This window comes from Uloborus diversus, chromosome 4, assembly GCF_026930045.1.
Source record: "Uloborus diversus isolate 005 chromosome 4, Udiv.v.3.1, whole genome shotgun sequence".
Taxonomy (NCBI): domain Eukaryota; kingdom Metazoa; phylum Arthropoda; class Arachnida; order Araneae; family Uloboridae; genus Uloborus; species Uloborus diversus.
The window spans coordinates 85991962-86003816 of record NC_072734.1 but is presented as its reverse complement, the minus strand read 5'-3'; the positions used below and the strand labels follow the sequence as shown (position 1 = coordinate 86003816).

General features: G+C 28.0%; 1 protein-coding gene across 1 annotated transcript in view; it reads right to left on the bottom strand.

Moving 5' to 3' along the window:
- Window positions 1–2065: 2065 nt before the first annotated feature.
- Window positions 2066–11855, bottom strand: part of LOC129220686 (uncharacterized) — a 43925-nt gene continuing 34135 nt past the window's right edge. Inside the window, exons 16-20 of the mRNA XM_054855116.1 lie at window positions 11280–11339; window positions 9259–9341; window positions 9078–9144; window positions 3183–3207; window positions 2066–2439 (exon numbers count right to left, since the gene is read on the bottom strand). Coding sequence (XP_054711091.1) covers window positions 2405–2439; window positions 3183–3207; window positions 9078–9144; window positions 9259–9341; window positions 11280–11339 — 270 coding nt within the window. The 3' untranslated portion in view covers window positions 2066–2404. The remainder of the gene's footprint in view (window positions 2440–3182; window positions 3208–9077; window positions 9145–9258; window positions 9342–11279; window positions 11340–11855) is intronic.

Here is an 11855-nt window from a genome sequence, read left to right as displayed (position 1 = left end):
ATGACGGGAGTGAGAAATTTTTGGAAACATTCCTCCAGTTGCTTCCAGACAATAAACTGTGGTTTTTCCGGAAAAATTACATTTGACTTCAAAAAACATTCGACATAACAAGGTTTTATTAAAAACTCTTTGACATAAGAATGAAAAATAACCTTAGATAAATCCGCAAAATCAAGGGGAATATTATTTTTCGTCATATCAAGGTTTTTGTGATATCGAAGTTCGAAATATCGAGAGTATACTGTCTATGTATGAATCAACAGTCTTAAAACAATGAAAACAGAAAGTATTAATGCTGTATTGCAAAAAATACCAATGGTTCTGGGAAGGAGAGGGGAGGGGGGGGGGACCTGCAACTTCATGTCTTATTTACATAAGCAAAAAAGAGAAAATGTTATTTTTGTTGTGATATTATGAACATCTGTTTTTGAAATACAAGACTTTTCAAAATTTTGCAAGAATTTCAAGTCATATAAAAAGTAGCTATTTCATGAAATTTGGGGTACTTTATGAAACTTTAGGTAAAGGTAGTCATGGTAAAATGAAGCATCTGTATTGGCAATTTCTCCCCAATCTGCCAACACTTGGCAAGACTATCCCCAATTTATGCAATATACATACTAATTTATGCAATATATGCCCCCAATTTATGCAATATATGCAAGACTATCCCCCAGCAAATAATTTTGATATATTGATGAGATAACGCACTTTTTGCAGACTTGACATACTGTATCTTGATGACTGGGCTTGATGGATTTTTTTTTTTTTTTTTGCTTTATTGATAGATTGAGGGAGGAAGACAGATGCTTGAAAAGAGAAAAAGATTGAAAAAGCTTATTTTTTAAAATTTAGAACTTCTATAGGATAAAAATATAACTTATCCGGTAAATTTTTAATTTCAAGAACTATCTTCTGCATTACCACCATGGCTGAGTATCTATTCTATCAAACTTATTTGAGCACAAGCCCTGCTGAGAAAGCAATTTGCTTTCATGAAGAAAACGTTGTTAAAGTAAGCCGACAGGTTCTCATGCAAATTTTGTATATACTGTGGGCCCTGCTTAATTGAATACAAGAAATATTATTCCATTATGTGCGGTATTTGATTACGCAGGAAAATTTTCTTTGCCTTTCTAAATCGACAACATCTGTCTGAAAATGTAACAAATAAAAATCAATATATGGCAAAAAGCTATGCTATGGCAAAAGGTTTTTGAAATAAGTTCAATAAACAACAAAATAGTTTAATAATTAGTATGTATATTGCAAGTAACTATAAAAAGTATTGAACAACTTGAGTTATAAAATCTGTTTGAGTATCTTTTTCCATTTTTTTTTTTTTTTTTTTTTTGAAAAAATCCATAATAGTGCATTGCTTGCTCAAGGTCTTTCAAGAACATTTTTCAGAGACTCCCTTTTTCCCCTCCTCATCTACCGTGTTTTACACATCTAATATTTATCAATTTATTATTGTCTAAAATGGGTACATTTCTTTGTGTTATTTAATTAAATTATTGCCTGCATTACCTCTTTTTTTGTGATGGTGAAGACAAAAGAAATATGAAACAATATAGGAAATGTTTTGATGGAATATGAATGTTTTTTTTCTCACCTGTTGTCAATGAAAAATATTACTTTATATTTTCACGTGAAAAATTGGTCCTTACTTAATTTATTTCTAATTTATTCAAAAACTTTCTCAGCAAAAATATTTGCCAAAGATGATTAATATTATTTGATTATCCGGGAAAATGATTGGATTAAGCGGGGATCTTAAACATTGCATCTATGGGGAAATATTTGGTTCCGGGAGGTTTTATTCCTTTATGTGTTACCCAAATAATCAGGGCTGACAGTATATACACAAAAATGATTTTACACTAAAACACTAATTAATTAGCTTTCTTATAATCATACGTATAAATTATAAATGCTTGTGTGAGTTTCACTACATCAATATTTAAAATCTTCACATCTTCCATTATTATAGGTTTTTACATCTCATTATTTGATAGAGGTTTATGCATTTTTTTCTCATTGTGTTAGCTAAAATATGTGAACTGGGCAACAAACGATAATGTTAAGTTTTATTACAGTTTTGTAAGAAGGTTCAAGATTGTTGCTGGTACAAATCAAAGATTTAACATTGTATATAATTGACTAGAAATGAATTCGCATAGATATATGTACCCACACGTATTAGTACACGGAACTATTAAAGTACATAATCTGATCTTCGTTAATGTCTCAAAAGAATGATTCGTTATTTTGATGAATAGTTTGAGAAGTTAAATGAATCGCAGAGCAATAGTAATACAATAAACATATTACTAAGAACAACATGGCGAGCAAATTTTCCATTTTTTTTAAAACAATTCATACTAAAATGACTCTTTTTCCATCATACTTCCCAATGTGTCTTCACAAAACCATGAGCTGTAAATAAAAAATGCTATATTATGACAGAAATATGCATCCATAAATAACATATTTTAACTGAATGTTTTAAGTGCAACCGTGCAAACGAGAATCAGTGATATGATTTAGGAGAATAATTCCTAAAACTCAGTTGGCTTATGAAAGAGCTTCAAAGCTTTTTGAAGAAGCATATCATACCCTCCTATACACAGAAAAATACATTTTAAAGTAGTTTAAGATATTAGCTGACTGATAAAGAAGATCCTTGAAATAGCTATTTGCTGCATTTTCTTGAGAATTTTTGCTTTATTTACGTTGGTTTTCCCCTTTAATCATATTGTAGAACAAAGCTTATTTGATCATATTTCACTTAACGTAAAATGGCCCGAACTCATGATCTGGGACCCTTTTACACTTGCATTTTACTTGGTGAGTCAGGTTTGCTTGCAGTTTTTTACACAAGCTGTTTAAGTTTCATCTTGTCATTATTATTTGTAATTTTAAACTGATTTTAGAATTTGTTGGAAAAATGCATAGGAAAATTTCATTACAACATATATTTCTCATTTGTTTATTTTTTTGAAATCAAACCACTTCTTTCATTTCATTTTAGCTGAATGAAGTTGTTATTTTTGAAGTTTAAGCTTTTTTTATTTTTGTTTGGAGGGGGAAGGGCTAACATACTAGATTTATTGGTAGATTTTTTGTTTTTTTGTTTTTTTTGAATTCAAATCAACTAAACATTGAGAAATGCGTCTTACCTACAGATGACAGAATTGTGCTAACCTAGAAAAAAAAAAGCCTTATTAAAAAAAAATCTTTTAACATATTACAGTTTAATAGTAAAGGCATGAAATGACTTCAAACCATGTGAATAAATGAATCATTTTTTGAGACATAATAATAATTCAGCCATCAACTAAAGATTCTTCCCTAAAGCATCTTCATTATTCATGCTCAATACTGAATTTGAAAACATTAAAACCTGCAGTAGTTTGTATCTAGGAAGGTCGTCTGCTTTTTTTACATAAAATATAGCTAGGATTTTTAAACAGCAGAACCTCATTTACCAAGATTTCCAAATCAAATTTGAGGTTTTTAAAAAAAATTATGTTCATATAGATAATTTTCAATTAGGAAAGCAGGAATGTAACTATAAGTCTGCCGAACATTTGCTTTTTATTTCAATTGAATAAATATACTGCATAGCGTACAGCTCCCACATAGATTGATCAAGAAATTATGGTAATCTATCACTTCAGTTGAACTATAATGATGTGTTAGATTGTCTGTGATTTTCACAAATGACATACGTATCAGACCCTTGTTAAAAAATTTAAAAAAAAATGATTTGATATTTTTTTGTATCTTTTAAACAATTCTATGCCATTTTGCAATAAAATACTATTTTTTTAATGGTAAGTCTGCTTGTTTAAGGATTTGCTTTGCTTATTAACCATATTACTAGTGTTATCCATATTTTCGATCATCCAGACTGCCTTTGCGTTCCAGTTAGTCCAGATAAACAAGGTTGTACTTTAATTATTACCAAAAAAAAAAAAAAATTTTTTTAAATGTAATTTGTAGTTGGCATTAGCTAACAGAAAATACGCTCATATTTATTTTAAAACAGTGAATAAATATCATACACAGAACTATTTCTTAAAATTATTATTTTGAGGAGGAGGAGGCAGGTACAAATTTATTCATTTCACAAATTGTATTTTTCATATACACATTTGTCTCATTTGCATTAAAAGTTAGATAATTTTCAACTTTACACTTGAACTATTGCAGTAGTCACATGTGTTGTAATTCCCTATATCATTAAAATCATTTGACTTCAATCTTGGTTCAATTTATGTCTTTTATTTTTTACTTTATTTTTTTTTATTCATTTATTTATTTATTTATTTATTTATTGCATTTTACAGCCAATATTTCAGTTAAAGTTACCAATTTTGGATACTACTGGATTAATTTAACATTTCATAAAGGAAAGCAAAGAGAATATCTGAAATCTACAAGACTACTTTTTGCATTGTGTGTGTGTGGGGGGGGGGGGCATCTCATAGATGTTGACTTAGAAGTAAAATGTGTATGTCTATAAATTCTGAAGTGGATTCATACAACTTATTTTATACTTTTAAAAATCAAGCAGTACATCATTAACATGATGTTTGCCTGGAACTAGAATAGTCTTTCTTCTTGTGTACAGAAGTTGATTTTTTGTATATTTATTTCACGTGTTTCCTTTTTATCAGTAAAAACAATAATAAAATAAAAACAAACTTTTTTTTTCAAATGTTCTTTTAATTTGCTAGATGTTTAGATTTGGTAAATTCAAGCAATAATAAAGATATTTCAATGAAAAAAAAATATTTAAACATGATCTTTTTATATTTATGAGGATAAACATAAAACTAAAAAACAATTTAAAAAAAAAGAAAGGAACACACTAAAAGATATGATAAAAACCCAAGAAAATAGATTCTGTTGGAAAGTTTTCTAAGAGAACAAGAATATAAAAAATAAATTGGAGCAAATGACTGATTTTCAAAAAAATGTCTTGTTAATGGTAATACTGTATAAACTTATCAACTGCAATTACATAAATAAATATTAGTAACTACACAGACAAAACAAAATTCTATACACCACAAATACCTTATATTATATGAATTTATTTTATTTTTTGTTCTTCCAAACTTCTACAATCTAACTTGTTTAATAACTCACAGTTAAACATTAAAAGTTCGATTCTCTCCAACAACAAATGTAAAATATAATCACTTTTTTAAAATTAAATTCAATGCATTATTTTCATGCATTTAGCGATTGCAGCTTATATAAACAGAATATAAACACTATGTAAACAATATATTTTCTCAGCATGCTTATGAAAATGATTATATGTAATTAGTGATGTGGATCGAGTAAATACCCAGCGGGTAGGTAAATATTTTTTGGGTATTTACCCAAGGCCTGGGTAAATACCCAAAAACTGGGTATTTTACAAAAAAAATGCAAAAAGTGAATGAGAATTTTTTTTTTTTTAATCTAAATATAAAATAATTGGTAAAACTGATACATACATATGTAATTATACAGTTTGAAATATTTTTCATTAAAAGACTTAATGAAATTATGAAAGAAACATATCGTGTGAATCAAAGAATCTTTCTTTTCATTGTCATAGTTGGAGAAGTATAAACAATTTAATGATGAACTTCAGGATTTCAAAATCACAATCTAGGTTAGTCATTTCCAAAATGAAAAAAAAAAAAAAAAAGAAGCATGAGGGATGTTTTGAAGAATAAACTGAGAAGTTATTAAGACTATGATGTTATTTATTTATTTTATTGCTGTTTAAGTGATAACGTGGCAAATATAGAAACAGTTTTCACATTAATAAGCAAAAAAAATATCAAAATGTTGTTTTCTGTTGCCTTTCTCATTTGTACTTACTCCCAAGTACTTCATGATTCAAACTATTTCTAATACACGGAATTAGTGATGTAGGGTGGGAAGGTAAATAATTTTTTGGGTATTTATCCGAAGGCAGGGTATAGTGCATTTTGCAAAAAAAATTTAGGTGGTATCAAAAGGTGGTGATTTTCTTTTTAAAACATAAACCGTAAAATGAAAGATTAAAAATATAAAAATTTAAACATTACAATTTTTTTAAATTAAAGGCTTAGTGAAATTTTATGAAAAAAAAAAAAAAAAAACTCTCAGAATTTAGAATGAACTATTCTAAAACTTAAATAGGATGACAGGATAATTTACAAGAGAATTTCAATATAATTCTCGTGAATTTGTCTTTGTCAGTGGTAAATGATTATTTCCACACCAGGCATTTGTATTTTCATTACATTCTCTCCCCATTTTTTATCTTTTCAAAATTTGGCTGCCGCTGCAAAGCATGAATTTTTTAGGTTTGTAGTGTGTTTGCCTAACTATTCATTTGTGTTGCTTTGTCGTTCTGATACTTAATACTTAGAGATTTCCAATGCTGATGAGTTCAATCTCAAAGCAGCTTTTCTTTTTCTTTGGCTTTGTTTATATATTTTTTTTATTCCTCCTCCCCCCTTTTTTTAATGCTTAATTTCTTTTTGCTATTTGCCATTACAGGGGTCTGTCCAGGATTTTTCACAGGGTCCGTTTTTTGTTAAAAGTCAAATAATTTTTTGAAAAATGAATTAATTTTGTGAAAAATCAAATTATTTCGCAAAAAAAAATTGTTAAAACGAAATTTTAGAATTTAGAGATGGCACAAACTGCATCCATTAAACTTAAAGTTAAGTGTTTTCCCTTTCTATGTCGAGAATATCATTCTGGAGTGTTTTTTATATCGTTCTGGACATTTAGTGAGGGAGGGGGCATTGCTCTCTCAAGTATCAACATTTATCTACCATTCTACATTATGTTAAATTATACTAGAAACATTTCTGTACAGTATTTAAAATATTTGTAACAAAAATAAATAAATAAATAAATAAAATAAAATTCAGACAAGGGTCAGCATTTTTAACTTTTTGACCCAAGACACTCTTAAAAAGCACAGAATTTCGTTTAAAACTTATAAATTCCGTGATTTTTACAAAAATAAAAAGATATTTTAATTGTTTACCTCTTAACAAAGCGTAATAAACATCAAAAATTTGAAAAATTGGAATCCCATAGCAGATGCAAAGAGATCGCAATTCTCAAAGTGAAGGCATCAAAAGTATAAAAACGGCTTGTAAAAGAAATATTTTTGATAAAATTATTTTTAAATTGCAGTTTAGAGTCCTATCATAAACATTTCATTAATGTCTGTGGACACAGTTGAAGCAAAAAAAAAAAATTAAACCATCTATATCTATCCTCATAAAAGATATTGGAATTTTGCTTTAAAAACTTGAAATGAGAGTTCTAACAAAAATAAAAAGACTTTTCATTTATTTGCATCCTAATAAAGCGAAGTTAGTTTGAAAAAAGAACAAAATATAATTCTCATATCGGATGTTAAAAGATTGCATTTTTCAAAGGGTAGATAGACATCTAAAGAACAAAAAAAAAACGGTAATTAAAAGAGTTTATTTAAAGTTGTTAATCATCCTTGTTAGCATCGAAAAATCAAAACTCATATAATTTTCTACCAAAATAACAGTTAAACATCGCACCGCACCTTAAAAACGCAAATATTGACAAGCTGGTAAAATGATGAGAATTTTTTCTAATCAATTCATTATAAAGGTTCAACGCCAGACTCTAAGTGGTGATAATTTTGAAGTTAGTAACCCTATCTGAAGCTATCCATATTTTTCCCCCACCCTTACTACCCCTTTGCAGTTTTAAGTTCATTTCGCAGATATATATTATTATTGTTTATTAAATCATGAATGGGGAGAAAAGTGCTTACCAATGCCTTTTCAGAAAAGTTTACAACAACACCGTTGCTAATTAGCTGTGATAAAACAAACAACAAGCATTATATTTATTTGGCAGTAGCAATTATTTATCCTTTGCAGGAACATTGCAGCAGGAGTGCCATTTTTTTTTTTCCTTTTGCAAAATTAGACGATTTTGTATAAGCTGATCCCTCTAATTTGACTTCAGAAAAGGTTCCAAAAATTATCGGTTTATACACAGAAATATGCGTTATTTTGCTTTCACATTTGCTCTTTCAATAAACAATTTGTGAAAGATCCAATCTTGTTTATCAGAATTTTGTGAAGGGTCCGTTTTGGTTGATGAGATTTTGTGAAAAGTCCGTTTTGGTTGATTGGAATTTTGTGAAGGGTCTGTTAACGGACCCAAATATCCTCTGACCAGACCCCTGCATTATATATATACACACTCTCTGTTTAACGACGCTCTATGTAACGACTTTCTCTATTTAACGACGGCTTTTCACGGTCCCAGATGGTCCACTATAGTGTTAAAAGCATTCTATTTAAAGACGTTTTCTACTTAAGGACGATTTTTCGTCGTCCCTTGAAAGTTGTTAAACAGAGAGCCAACTGTATACATATATATATATATATATATATATATGAGATGCAGAATACACCTGAACACTTGAACTAGGTTTGAAGGAAATTTCTGCAAAAGATATGAGTAAATAAATAGTAATAGTAAATTAGAAGCAACATTTTGTTACATTTTGATGTCATGCAGGGACATAATACTGGGTTATAAAAGATTAGGACCTTAAAAAATTAATGTTTGCTTTTTTTTTTTTTTTTTTTTTTTTTTTGTAAACAGTTAACCCTTTTACTTTTTGTAGAATGGCTTTTTATATCTAAAAATTGGCTATCAACATTGATTAGGCATATCCAACAAATTTAATGTGAATATCATATTAGATTGATAAGTTGTTACACACAATTATTCTTTAAATATGTGATCAAAATACAGTTTTTGGAAAAAAATTTGTTTTGTATGGTGTTATTTATATATGTATACATAGTGGAATACATACAGGAAAGTATTTTAGCTGAATATAAATTTTTGAAATAAATACCCCGGTAAATACCCATTTTGGGTATTTACCTGCATATATACCCAGGGTATTTACCGCTAAAAATAAATACCCGGGTATTTTACATCACTATATGTAATCAAGCTACTTTATACAAATATTACTTATTATTTAAAAAAAAACCTACTATGCTGTTTGAAGGTGCACGCAGTACAAAACATGCAAATTCATCTGCAATGGTGCAAGTTGTATTACTGCAACAAAATAAAATGTCATTAAATTAAATGAAAATAATTAATTTAGTATGTCAGAGAACTAATTTTACATATGTAGATTTTTAACAAGGTCTTAAATAATCATATTCTTACCCAAAAATAAATGCAAAAATTTCAGGGCATGCTTTTTTCCTCCCACAAGCAGATATTTCAGAAAAATGCTTGTTAACCATAACCTGTAAAAAAAAACCTAATTGATAAATTATCAATGGGGGTGTTTCCTTCAGTCAAAAGTACTGCTTTTGGTCACTGAAGAGAATAGAACTAGAATAAGCAAAAAAATTTAAACCATGAAGTCAGATAAAAATTTTAATATTATTTAAAATACCTTCCCAACATTTAATTTTTAATTAGTTTCTTAAAATGTTAGATTTTAAAGCAAATGGTTTCATCGTGTGACGTCACAAGGGAAGACAGCCATCTTGAATTGGAATTGTCTTTTCTGACAAGGTATTGCCTTTTGGTGATTTTTCATTGCGAGCTATTATTTGCGGAGCGATAATTGTTAAAGGAATAAATTATTCATTTTGCAAAGTTCAGCAACGTCCTGAAATTTTATCCTGGTAAGGTAACAATAGTGACTTGTTCACTTGTGACATCGGCAGTGAAAGTGTAAACAGCGACTGAACATTTTTTATTTAGCATCACATCTTGGTAAACATTATTTATTTCTGTCCTGTGATTGCAAGTGATATCATTTTTCTCAAGTCATCATGAGCATGATGCACAGTATATAATCATGAGTATCTAGAACTAAAATTGCAACTCTTGAGCACAACATTTTTTTTTTTCAAACTCACTTCAACATATAATATTTGAATTATATATTCAAGCGAATTTGATTCAAATTGGAGTAAAAATTAATCTTCCTAGATGCTAACCATACATGATAAGTAAGACCAGGAAATGCAAGAAAATAAGTTTTCAATATTGCATTAAAACAGAAAAATTAAAATTGATGAAACTAGTTTAAAAAGCAAAGGTGATGTGCCTAAAGTATTGAAAACAGTTCAATTGACTTTTTAAAATTTTACAGGAGAGACAAAAAAACATTCATGAATTGAGTATTTTTTCAAAGAAAAATATTTTTTGAGCAGTTTAAGCTGGTTGTATATCAAATTGCTTTGCAGTGTGGCATTATAAACTGTAAAGTATCAAATTACTGGGGGGGGGGGGGATAACTTTTGAAATTTTATAAATTAAGCTGGTTTTAAATGTTTTTTTTTTTTTGCAAAATTGCATTTTTTCAAAACATGTTAACTTTTTAAACTTATGATTGGATTAAAACATATAGTCTATAAAAACAAAAAGTAAAAAAATACAATAATAAATACAGAAATTGATCTAGCAATAATTATTTCTTCGGAAAAGTTTCTAAAATAGGGTGTAAAAATCATCTGCTGCAGAAAAAAAAATCTTGATACAATTATACAAGTACAGTCAACTCGCAATAACTCAAACTTCGATACCTCAAAAAAAAAAGTATTTCCCAGCACCTTTAATACTTTTTTTAATGAAATTTTATCTCTTTAACTCGAAGTATTTTTTCCATTTCCTTGAAAACTGAAATTTTCTTCCATTTACTCAAAAAAAAAAAAAAAAAAAAATTCAATCCCTCAAAACTTGAAAGCTGAAATTTGTAACTCACTTGGAAACTAAGTGATTGAGTTCATAAAACACGATCTAGAACTTCAAGAATTAGCTCCGCTTTTTTTAGTTAACATTTTTGGATAAAATGTTAAAAGCAATAGAGAAAAAGTCATAAATTTTCAAAAAGTCATATTCATTAATGCACATTTTAGTATTGAGAAAACAATTTCTTTAGAATGAATTTTTATTTAAGCTATACTAACTACATTTTACATTGCCAAAAATCTAAAACACTCTTCAAAATGATCATTTTTCCACTAAAGCTTAAAAATTTTTATACTTTTAAAATATAGATTAGTTTTTGCATAAATAGATCAGATAATCGATTGCTCAACAGGATGAAATTTTTAACATGAATTTAATAAAATGCATTTATAAAACCATTTTATCAGTTTGGTTTCAATTTTTATTTTCATTTTAAAGGCATTAAAAACTATTCAATTATCCTGAAAGAAATAACTTACCTTTTTTGCTTCTTTATCTGATACTGTCAATTCTCTTTCTGTAATCTCCATAATCACATCCTAATAATTCAACAAAATGCATATAATATGCTGAACATGTCTCAAAATTATTATTTAATTTTTTTTAAGGATAGCTTAAAAAAATTTTGCAGTAAGAAGAGTGGAATACATAAAAATTGACTATCTTACAAAAATTGAGGATAGAGTAGATCATTTGTGCAAAGTATCCAAAATTTAAAAAGTAGTCATTAACTTTTTAAAAAATGCAATTTGAGTTTTGATGTTACAGCCTGCTAACAAGTAAAAAAAAAATTGTTTATAGATAAAGAACTCACAAGAAATTGAAAGAAATGAATTTTTCTCTTTCATCCTTTTTTTTTTTTTTTTTTGAAATAATTCTATAGCTTGTAAGAGTCAAAAGGTAAGTTCACACCAAAAGGTTTGCCATCAAATCTTAATAAATATAATTGCTCAGATTTTTGCTGTTCTAAACATTTTTATATACTGTCAACTAATTTCAACTTGCTGTTTATTGTTGCTTATTTTGAATAAAAAACAATAATCTTAATTTTAATT